This window comes from Heliconius melpomene, chromosome 21 (genome assembly GCF_056956725.1).
Source record: "Heliconius melpomene rosina isolate 202511_hmr_F chromosome 21, ASM5695672v1, whole genome shotgun sequence".
NCBI lineage: Eukaryota > Metazoa > Arthropoda > Insecta > Lepidoptera > Nymphalidae > Heliconius > Heliconius melpomene.
In genome coordinates this window covers 5173088-5185458 of record NC_140409.1, presented here as the reverse complement: position 1 = coordinate 5185458, position 12371 = coordinate 5173088, and the positions used below count along the sequence as shown (strand labels likewise).

General features: G+C 32.2%; 1 protein-coding gene across 1 annotated transcript in view; it reads left to right on the top strand.

Moving 5' to 3' along the window:
• LOC146526971 (period circadian protein-like) overlaps positions 1–12371 on the top strand; it is a 48768-nt gene that overhangs the window by 26405 nt on the left and 9992 nt on the right. The window contains exons 30-31 of the mRNA XM_085206155.1: positions 7855–8064; positions 11769–11834. Of these exons, the coding sequence (XP_085062281.1) occupies positions 7855–8064; positions 11769–11834 (276 nt within the window). The remainder of the gene's footprint in view (positions 1–7854; positions 8065–11768; positions 11835–12371) is intronic.

The window sequence follows — 12371 nt, the reverse complement described above, 5'->3', positions numbered from 1 at the left end:
AAGCCAGTTTAAAAAAAAACAGATTATTATAATAATAATGATAAGAATAATAAAAGTGATGAAACACCGTAACTCTACCTTATCAGTACCATGAAATGTTAAAGAGTTATACGAATACTGGTGAAAAAAGAGCCTTACGAGCGTTGTCTTATATCAATTATATACCTACTTATTGCACAAAATATGTCTATTTACTTTAACTAAAAACAATAAAAATGTTTCATTTGATGTGAGACACTATTATGCACTTAGAGGAAAGATGTTTTTTTTATACACCCTTTTAACGTGTTTTCTTTTTTAAATATTTTGAAAAATAAAATAGTTCGTACAGAATATGCAATATGAGAGAGCTTCAACGTAAAGGGCTCTAGAGATATTTTTTTTAAATTTCTACGTTTGAATGACCTCCCTATTGAATATCCAATATAAAGTACACATATATAACACTTACAATATTTAAAATATATTTGTGAATCTACTTTGGTAACCATGTTTTATTTTTAAATTTGAGTTAAGTCATAATTAACATAATTAAGTATAACGACGTACACCTGTTAATATAGGGGCCTGCTTAAATATTTTATCAATCACTTAAAACGTCATTATCGTACATAATATTGTATTAATCATATTGTTGTATTTTCAAGTGTTTAAAAAGAAATCCACCCGCTACAAGAACCTGTTACATCGCTACGCTATCGAAACGCACACATGCATGCTCTCTGCGACTACAATGTAAATAATTACATTAACACACACAAAGCAAGTATCCACTAACACCGACACGGCTCTACCTGCGCAAGAGTCGCATTCCGTCACCCACCGCCACGATTGGCCGCCGAGCCTCTAAGGCTTTAACAGTATTAAATTTACTTTAGAAAGTTGTCAGTGTTATATAGTGTTCCATTTCTCCTGTCTGTCACAATGATAATTGTATAGGGTAAGTTTATTTTTATATTTCGTATTATGTAAGAAATTTTCTAAAACAGAAAACTGCTTCGCCAAAGCCTTACTTATCACGTCAGTCTATCCGTTTACAGTAACTCGTCATCATATTACAATGCCGTGTGGATGTTTGTTTCAATTCTTTTGCTTAGTTGTCGATTGCAGTTTTTTTTTTGTATATTTCTGTGCTCCATTGAAGCTAAAAGTTATTTATTATAAAGATAGGATTTAACCTTAAATTATTTTAAACGTAGTAAAAAATACTTATAAAAAGTTTACTTGAGTGATCTCAGATGTTTTTAATTACATATTACCTGAATGAGTCATTTAAAACTTGGTCAGATAATATATTTTTATTCTATAGCGTAACTACATTTTTATAAAGTTAAAGTAAAAATAAAAACTTTCACAAACTAACTTTACTTCTGCCTGTGTAAAAAAAACATTGTAATATAAATAATTATATTAAAATTGCGATGTTTTCACTAATATTTTTAATTATATCATTGACCTTTTGCAATGCTGTTTTTTATACTTAATAATACGATTTACTTATATTATGTTGTTAATAGAAATATTCATTGTAAGATAAGTCAATGTATGAATTGATAATGTAACTAAACTGAAACTTTATCTTCTTTTTTGAAAGACTACTAAATACCAATTTTTTTAAAGTCAACGTTGTTAGGGTGATAAATGAAATAGATAAGAAGTGTTTCTATAACGAACGATGACATTAAGGTTCATTAGGATTCCAAGAAGGCGTAATAAGGATACTAGATATTATATTTAGGAGAGAAAATCTGAAATCATTCAACAATTTGGATGTTTTATTTTATATCTAAGTTTTTTTTTATATTAAACTAGCGGCACGCCCGCGACTTCGTCTACGTGAACTACTTTATTATTAATTTCTGTCTCCATGAGTACCTATAAGTGACGTCCATGTAAAATTTGAGACTCCTAGCATTTGTAGTTTCATACAAACGTTCAACCCCAAAACAACCCCTTTCCTAAGGGAATAATGAAAATTCCCGTCTTAGCGAGCACCTACGTCCTATAAATAACTCCTATGGAAAATTTGAGATTCCTAGCACAGTAGTTTCTGAGATTTCGCGATGAGTGAGTGACCTTTCGATTTTATATATATAGATATGTAAGGCAGCTTGACCTATAAGAGTTATGTGAAAATTAATCACGTACTTTTAAATATATCAATGTTTTTAAAATCCATAATATATCACGTACTTTTAAATAAACCAAGAACACGTTTCCCTATTTTATAGACAAGCACACACAATTTCATGTTTATTAAGCGCAGATGTGTAATACTTCGTTTTAACTGATTAACTAGGTAATATATAGAATAATGAAAATGTTATAAAATAGTAATATATTTTTAATTTAGTAATAAAAAATCAGCTTCACGCTGCACGCTGGGAGGCATAGGCATAAGGAGGGAGGTGTAGCCTTAAGACACTTCGTTCCCCCCTTTCCGCTGAATTCCGCTTTGCCTCGACACCGGAGTGAAGAAATGAAAATATAAATTAAAATAAATATTTCATTTCCTCGATTGGGGATCGAACCCATAACCAGTCGCATTTACAGTCACAGCTTGTGTCCCCGCGCCACGAATGGCCTCATATTTTTAAGTTAAACAGCATAAATTAACCTTTATCGATATTTAAGAAACCAAAGAGAGATTTAACAATGTATTCTATTATAATAATAAAAATAGTTTTTCTTGGAAGTTCATCATTAGGAAGGTATACATGTCTACTGTTTATACCTGCTAACGTGTGACGTCATCGAGGCGTCACTGAAACGCTTTACGTTGTTATGGGTTCAAATTTCATTACATTTTAAAAGTAATAAAAAAAGTTTTCACATCTCTTTGTTAAACATTGTCTATGTTTAATTGTTTGTGTTCTGTTACGTTTTAATAATGTGAAAGTTAAGGAGAAATGAGTCACTTAACAGTAAGTTAAACGATTATCGACATCATTTTAATGACATATTGAAACCTTATTATTCGACTTTACTTATAGAAAAAGATTATATATATAATATAATTGATAAATGCAGAAATAAAGAAAAATAAATTTAATAATAAAAAAAAAACTGAAACATAAAACTGAAGTAAACCGACTTCTTTAAAGAAAATCATTTAATCTACGGTAATATAATATTTACCGATATTTCAGTTATTTGGTACCCTTAAAAGAAAAACTAAGGTTACCTATAACCGGCGACAAGAACTACAATTTTATAACGTCAACTTTAAAGTGATGAGGAAAGCTGCTTCAATATAAAGGCACTCGGAATAGCAATAGTGTATATATTTATTGTTTTTGTCTCATTTGTATGCTACAGTGGTATCCAGAGCCAGTAAAGGCTGTATGAATCTTTACTAGCTGGCACATTCAAAACTGTATTCTAATTTTATGACGTTATACTCGTATGCTGTTGCAAAACCGTTCATATTACTTTAAAAACTTAATCTTCAAAGAAATATTATGCATTTTTACTTGATATACAATACTAATGACCAGCCGAAGATTTGGCCATAGTTTCGGCTTCGGCCAAAATACGGCCAAACCGAGGCTAAATACTTGTTAGTCACTCTGTTAATTATTATTATACTATTACTATATGTGTTCCATGAATTATAAAATCTATTTATTAATTCCAAATTATAAAAATACAATTATTTATAACAAAAGAGGTAAATACTGCGTGGAAAGGTTTTCATAGTTGAGTATCTACGTGCCAAAAATATTTTCAATTTGATTACTACTACAATTTTTTTTTATAGGATATGGATAAGAGCGTGGTTAATTCAAAACTTATGTTATTATATTTACTGTTATTAAGTGTTATTTTAAGCTAAGCATACAAAAATATTTTTCAATGAAATTGTAAATATTTGAACGTAGCTAGATTCGAATCCCCGTCAATTGCAAACCGTCTTGACGTTTTCACCAATAAGCCATACGTTTTTATCAATATTTCTAATCCTACAACATTCAAATTTTAATTATACGATTTCAAAAATAAATGGAACATGCAAGAATTTTATTGAATTGAGGTTAACAAATGGTGTTTTATTTTTTAAAAAATAATTTTATTATTTATTTTGTTTGAAAATATCACTTTTTAATTTTCGGCAAAATCTCTTTTGTTTTAATTGTATTAGGCGTAGTTAAAATTGTTGTTTCATTTAATGGTGATAGCAAAAACACTGTGTAATATATTGCAAATTCGAATGGTTGTAGGTTCGATTCCAACTCGATGAAATGAAATATTTATCTAAATATATTGCCATTTCTTCGGTCTGGCGTGGAGCCTTGATTTCCACCACTCAACTCGTTACGCGTGGGGAACCAAGTATGTTAACAGTAGGTTCCCTCTGCCTACCCTGCTATAGTGATGAAACGTTATATAAATTCAACTTAATTGTAATATAAGCAACCAACTACGACCACCTTTGTGCAGCAAAGGCACTAGAGAGACAACCGGATATTATTGGTGAACACGGCTCCCCCGGATATTGCACTGAACTATTTTGAATGGTATTTAACAACCTGCCTGGATGGTCATACACTCCGATAAATGCTTCATTACTACCTTCGCTATATCACAGTTAATTTATTAACGTGTATATATAATGTTGATATTTTATTTTTATTAATTATATATATTAGTATAATTATATTAGAAATCGATATTAGATCTAGATTTAGATTTTATACTGCTCGATTTTCCGTTACTTGTTATATACTAACATTGTTAAAATTTATTTGATTTTTTGATTAAAATTCTATAGAAAAGATATAAGATAATAAAAAAAGTCAAAGATACATTATACTTTTAAGACAAAATGCACAAAAAAAGTTTATTGTATAGAAAAATTAATGCACATTTAGAAGTCTTAATTATAATTAAGATTTCTACGTTATAGTGGATATCGTAACACAGTTCCTCCCATATAATATTTTCTAAGTAAATAAGGCATTTTGGTTGGCAATTTCGAACTAAAAATTTGATTTCTACCTGCTGTGATCTTTATTAAGCCGATATATCAATCAGCTTTGATTAAATTGATAGATGAAAACCCCTTGAACACATTGCCTCTGCAAGGCATTCTAACGTATATTAGATCGACATTTCTAATACTTCGATTCTATTAAATCCTAAGCTATCAAATTGCTGTTTCTCTTCCACAAAATAATATTAATTATAATATCTACACAATATTATTATAAAAGTTTGGAATGTACTAGTTTTTGTGACGTATATTTGGCGACATAAGGGTTAGATGAACGTATCTACATTTTCTAAATTTTACCGAAGAGCAAAAATACTGTGAATAATCACCATTTTATATTATTCTATTTACCGACTTATTAATAGAGGTAGTATAATTGGCTGTACTTTAAAATTTTGAAAATGTAGATACGTTCATTTGACTCTTATGCCGCGATTTATTATCTGTAAGTTATAACTGACAGTAAAACAGTTAAATAAAATATTATTCGATACTACAAGATTCTTTATATTACGTGAGGTGTCTCAAGGTGAATGAAAACATTTACCTTGTAAGTAAATACCTATATGTTTCTTTGTTTGTAGCTTAACGCTGTATCCCCCCCATAGCATAGTAGGCAAAAGGAACCCGGACCTAGTATTATGACACTCTGTTCCCATTAAGACACTTCCGTTTCCCACTTTCCGCCGAATGCTGGAGGCATTGCGTTTTGAGTGATGCAACTCAAGGCTGCGCTTTGCCTCGTTACCAGAGCGTGGAAATGAAAATATTATTTTTTTCCTTAAAAGAAAATAATTGAAATACAGAACCTTGAAAAAGTTGATTTTATTTAAAAGGAGAACAGTTAATTACGAATAATATTGATGTTACTGTTAAAATTTAATTTTAATTAAAACTTATTTCACAACATTTTATAACTTGGTTTAAAACACTATTAACTTTTTGATCTTAACACGTAACATAATATAACGAATTTTTGTAGTTTTTTTCAAAAGCTAATTTTTATTCCGGTTAAAATTAGAATGAGATGTTAAGATAATCGACACGACTTTCACGCCGTAACTCAACGCTTTCCTTTATATTATTAGTAAAGGAAAATAGTTCGCCATCTCGATTGGGGATCGAACCTACAAACATTGTTATTAGACTCGCACATTCCACTGCGCTAAAAAGGACTAGACTAGAACCTTGTTTGAACATCTACTTAAAGCTGTGTTTGTCCCGTTACTAAGCAACAGTATTGTAAAAGTTGTGAGACCCTTTCATTGTTATATTTTAATTTCAAACAATGATTAAAAGAATTACAATTGTAAAATCAATGTTTCCTCCTTAAATTTAATATATTAAATATGTGTGCATGTGTAATATTCTACAATACTTGCTTAGCTTTGTTAAGATATGTAGTTTTTCCATTTCGTCTTTCAATATTCAGTGGTGGAAGTTGGCTTCATGGAGTTTCACAATACTAGCTTCAGTAGGTATATTTTATAATAATTATAATCCATATTTTTCTAACGTTTTGCTATTTACTGTGGTACTATTGATTAAACTCTTTTATCTTTATTTATACATAAGTACAAGTAATATTTAGTAATATTTGGAAGTAAATTAGTAGTGAATACTAAGAAAATATATAAATCAGATTTACGCTGTATCCTGCACTCAGCAGGGTAGGCAGAAGGAACCTAGTGTTACAACACTCCGTTCCCGACCTTCCGCCGAATTCTGGAGGCATTGCTTGTTGAGTTGCAGTGGCTAAGAAAACATTTTTTTTTATTTCCATTAGGTCGACGATGACTCATTCCATTCATTTATTATTTAGTAAAAGATTTCTCTATTCTTGTATTGAAGTCACGTAAACTTTTATATTTATCGAACGTTATAAACGTTCGTAAATATAAAAGGAACTGTTACGGTATACAAAAATATAAATAACTAATATTATTTAATTATTAAATATATTATTAATTATTAATTATCTAGCCATAATTACAAATGTGTATTTATCTTTTTATTAGAATTTTTTTTTAATGATTTTTAACAATAAAGTTAATTACAATAAAAACTTAATATTTCAAGTACAAATCACGGAAAATTAAACGATATAATAAAATCAATCAAGTTGCAAGGCCGCTAATGACTATTATGTCATACTAATAATGACGATAGTAAAGCATCTGACGTAGTAAAAAGGGGGACAAACACCTGTGTTGTTTGTCGACATTGTCTATCGGGCAATATTTACTCACGCCGTCGTGCAAAGCCGTCGGCCTACCTGCCTACCTGGAGGATGACTCATACCGCCATATGCTTAGAAAACCTCATTCTTAAAATTTTACGCAGGAATACCGAAAATTGATATTTAAATTTAATCTGAAGTTCATAATGTAATCTAGTCTACACTTATTAAGTACTTTTTAGTGCGAATAGTAAGGAATTAGTGGATATGTGTGTATTCTAATTTTATTTTAGAAGGTTTTCTTTTAATATATAAATTTTTTTTAGCAATTACACAACCTTCTCATTTTCTGTCAGATTCCGGAGGCATTGCATGTTGATGTAAAGGATGTAGCGGAGCTCAACGCCGCGCTTTGCCTCGACACCAGAGCGAAGAAATGAAAATATTAAATATTTAATTTCCTCGAGTGGGAATCAAACCCACAATCTCTCGCGTTTATAGTCACACTTTGTGCCACGGCTGGCCTCTAAAAGATTTATAATTTGAAGTATATAAAAATGGTCCTTTGAAAAAATCCATGGTGTTTTTAAATGTTGCTTTACGAAATACGCTATTGAATTTTTCATTCAATCATAGTTACCTAAGCTGAGATAGCCGTTACATCACTATTTACTTTTTTCAGGCAAGAAAATGTCTCGTTTCGCTTGTCTCCTGGCCGTGGCTGGGGTCACTTCGGCCCAGCTCACGCTGGATGGCATCAAGTGTGGCCAGCTCACGTGTCAGCTGGATGAGTACTGTTCTCCGGAGACCAACCGCTGTGCGCCTTGCAGCGTCGTCTGCAACAAGACCCATCACAATTACGACTCTGGCCTCTGCATCAAGGAGTGTCAAGGTTGGTTAGACTGGAGTTCTTCACATTTTATGGCAACGTGTTTATAGAAGTGATTTTTTTATATATTCGAATTGTTTATTTCATAGCAATTCAACAAGGTATTTTAGTATATATATATAGTAGTTTACACAATTACTTTAGCTTTACGCTGTATGCCGCATCTAGCGAAGTAGGCAGAGGTTACCTGGAAATCTATTATTAAGACACTCCGTTCCCACTAAGATATTTCCACTTTCCATTTTCCGCTAAATTCAGTTAAGTGGCGATGCTCACTTTACCGCCTTGCCTCATGCCTGAAAATATTAAACATTTCACATTTCATTTCCACGAGTGGGAATCGAATCCACAACCTGTCGGTCTAAAAGTCACACACCTAATCCCCTGCGCCAGTACTGGCCACCTTATTTACTTATTATTTTAATATTAAAAATAGTTTAAACTTTTCTATAACATTATGTAAAAATTCTTAAGCTAAGATGAGTATATGTACGTTTTAAGTTGACGATGACTAATATTCCTACATACAATAATAATGGAGGCCTTCTTAGGAGTTTACAACTAAAATGAGCTTAATTGCTTATTGTCATAGAGTAACTTGTTATTTTGCAGTATTGCTTACAACCAGTTTCGTGAGGCAAGCCGCCTACAAATAGGTTAGCCTTCTCTAACTAGTACTGCCTCACTCGCACACCAGTTTAAGAATGTAAGGTTTAGGTCGAACGTCGCCTCCAAGCCTGTTTTCAAGTTATTGTAACTTTAGTCTTGATTGCAATTAGTAAAATAATTATTTGAGGCGGTCGTGGTGTAGCGGCACAAGGGTGTGACTGTAACGCGACGGTTGTGGGTTCGATACCCACTCGAGGAAGTGAACTATTTATTTACGTTTACATTTTCATTTCTTCGCTCTGGTGTCAAGGCAAAGCGCGGCGTTGAGTTCTGCCACTCAACAGGCAATGCCGCCAGACTTCGGCAGAAAGTGGGGAACGGAGTGTTTTAACACCAGGTTCCCTTTCTACCCTGCTGTGAGCGGGATACGGCATGAAGCTGATTTGGATTTTGCAATTAGTAAATTTTAACATGGGATATATAATTTTTCCTTATTCTTTTATTTATTGCTATCAATAATATCTATACAAATATTATTTTTTCAATAATAAGGCACTACAAAAAATCACGTAGGTTTGTCTCAAGTACAGCTTTCATCTCAATTGTACATTTAAATGATATTTCTTTAATAATTGATTTAAGCTTCCCTCAGTATTTTTTCATCGTATATAAGTTACTAGCGGCCCGCTCGCGGTTTCACCCGCGTGAACTATGTTATTATTAATTTCTTCCTCCATGCCTACGTCCTAGTGATGTCTATGCAAAATTTGAGACTCCTAGCATTTGTAGTAATGAAGTTTCATACAAACTTTCGACCCCAAAAACAACCCCTTAGAAGTCGAATATTGCAAATTCCCGTCTTAGCGAGCACCTACGTCGTATAAGTAACTCCTATGCAAAATTTGAGATTCCTGGCACTTGTAGTTTCTGAGATTTCGTGATGAGTGAGTGACCTTTCGATTTTATATATATAGATATAATAGATAAGTAAGGAATCATAATATATTCCTGGTGTGCTGCCCGTGTTTGTTATTGATAATGAAACTTAATAATTTTATGTTAATACAACGGACATAATCGAAATAGAGCGAAATATTAATTTAGATTTTACAATCTCATATTAATAAGCGAACCCATTATACATGTTAAAACGTTATTTTGTAACAATTTGGTACCCATCCCACATACAAATTTAATCATTTGAGATTTTAATTATAGCGAGTAATTTTAACTTTTGTTCGACCGTAGTTTATGACAAAATTTCATAATTTCGTCGTTCTGTTCTGGTCGTCAATGACTTTATCGTTAATTTTGTCCACTAAATGTTACCTGGAACGTGCCGACATACTGCCATACTGTCATCAAAAACTAAAGCCTCACAATTTGGCTGATTTTGACACGAATGTAATTACGGCCCCGGAATCCTATTTTATTATAGATGCAAAATTCCATACAAAATTTAAACACATTTGTTTGATAATAATTATAACGATCTAGCAGCTCTCATGTTATTAATTTTATATAAATTGATTATTTTTCTTCATTAATTTAACACTGAATACCTACTATATGTCACGTTTGGCAATTCTGTGGACTCGGCTAAGATTTTATTTACTTATTTTTATAAGGTCAGCCGTGACGAAGGGGCACAAATGTGTGTATCTCAACGCTATAGGTTGTGTGTTCAATCCCCACTCAAGCAAATGAAATATCTAATATTTTCATTTCATATCTCTGGTGTCACTCAATGCCTTCAGAATTCGATGCAAAAGAGAGAACCGAGTGTCACAACACTATATTTCTTCTGTTTACCCTGCTGCGTGCGGAATACAGCGTGAAGTGTAAAAATAACGTTCATTTAAGCAAATACTGAAAACAAACAGCAACAGAACGAAGTCAGAGGACGGTCCAGCAATGATTAGAATTAAAAGAAAGCGGATGCCTGAGCGAGGGCGTCGCGTCGCTTAATTAGTCTCCGCTTACCATGTAACTTAACGAATGTTTATTTCGTATTATGCAAAGGAGCAGCAAAGATTTAAATTGTCAATATATTTAATTTAGAGAAGTAAAACAAAAAAATAGAATACTTAAATAATCTTATTATATATATTATTGAACTCAAATGGTGAAATGATGAAGAAAAATTTCAAATACACAATATTATTCTTAAATTGGTAATACAAGTCAAATCAATTAAAAGAGTCAACAGGTAAATGGTAGGGGTGCTACAATGGCCAAAACGTCATGGTCCGCTGGCTGGAACACGGACAGGTATATGTGTGCACAGTCGCGTGAATACACTTGTCTGTGTCTGTGTGTGTGTGCGTGTGTGTGCGTGTGTGTGTGTGTGTGTGTGCGCGTGTGTGACCAACATGTCGAAACAGGTACCTAGTTACCCACCTGCAGTATGAACAATAAAAAGCAGATAGCACATTCTAATATTCTTTCCTTTGACAAATATATTTCAACATGCCGTGGGACGTCTATTGAAATTGTTTAGTAAATTTCATAGCGTCTATTAACTAACTTTCCTTTATAAAATGAAAAATTAAATATCATATGAAGCTCGTCCCTGCACCTCCATTGTACATTCCTATACGGTAAACTATACGACACTAATATACTCGCGTGCTCTTTTAATGAGTAATTTTATTAAAAGAAAAATTAACTTTGTGCTTTTTGAAGTACTTAAATGTAGAGAACGTCCATAATTGTTACTTTTAATTGAAAATATTTTTATATAGAAACTTTATTATTATATGTGAGAACATTTTCAATTCTCTACTGTAGGTGTGTTAAAAGTTAAAATGAATTTAACCCCTGCCTTACTCGATTCTTAACTTATAGATAATTCACATTATTTTAATTATCAATTTTATAGTATGTACTAAAATTATTCGTTTCTCCTTCCTTCCAATCGATGCATTGTTTAAGATATACGACATGTGCGGTGCATGTTATTTTTTTACCAAATCTCCATTTTCGGTGTCTGGTGGATCCTGACAGATAATTTAGTAATATTGTGGTATATTGAGGCTAAATCAATCACGCGATATGTATGGGTTTTGCTAAATCATCATTATTACCTTTGATTTCAGGTTACTTGTTGGATTTGAGATACATGCTGAAATCTGACGGAGTTGGTCCACCATCTGATATAAGCGGTGAGTTCAAACATTTATTTTTGACGTGATAACGCCGGCTGCACGCATGAAAAAGTGTCTCATTGTCACGTTCCGTCTGAGCTGAGCGTGCAAGCGAGAGCGCAGAACGAGCGATAGAGAAGCACGACCTGCCAAATCGCATTGTTATTTGTATTATATTAATATGTATGATTTAAGTAAAACATATCTGAATTAACGAGTGCAAGTGAATATTAATTTATCGATGTTATTGTTATTTTCAATCAACTGCTTTTTTATATTTTATAAAATAATGATAATTCAATGATAATATTTTAAAGTATGCTCGTAAACTACTACTACCGGAGCAGGAGGTTTTTTTTTCACCCAGGGATATCAGGACATCCAGGACAGGGATCCCGTAGGGATTTTATTGCATCTAAAACACTTAATGTTGTTTACTCTTTCCTTTCTATAATCTGTGTACACAAAGTGCAAGAGCATTGCGACTGAGAAGAACTATTTATTTTCTAAGTGTTTTATTTTATAGTTCCAAGGCGAACGCATTACATACAATTT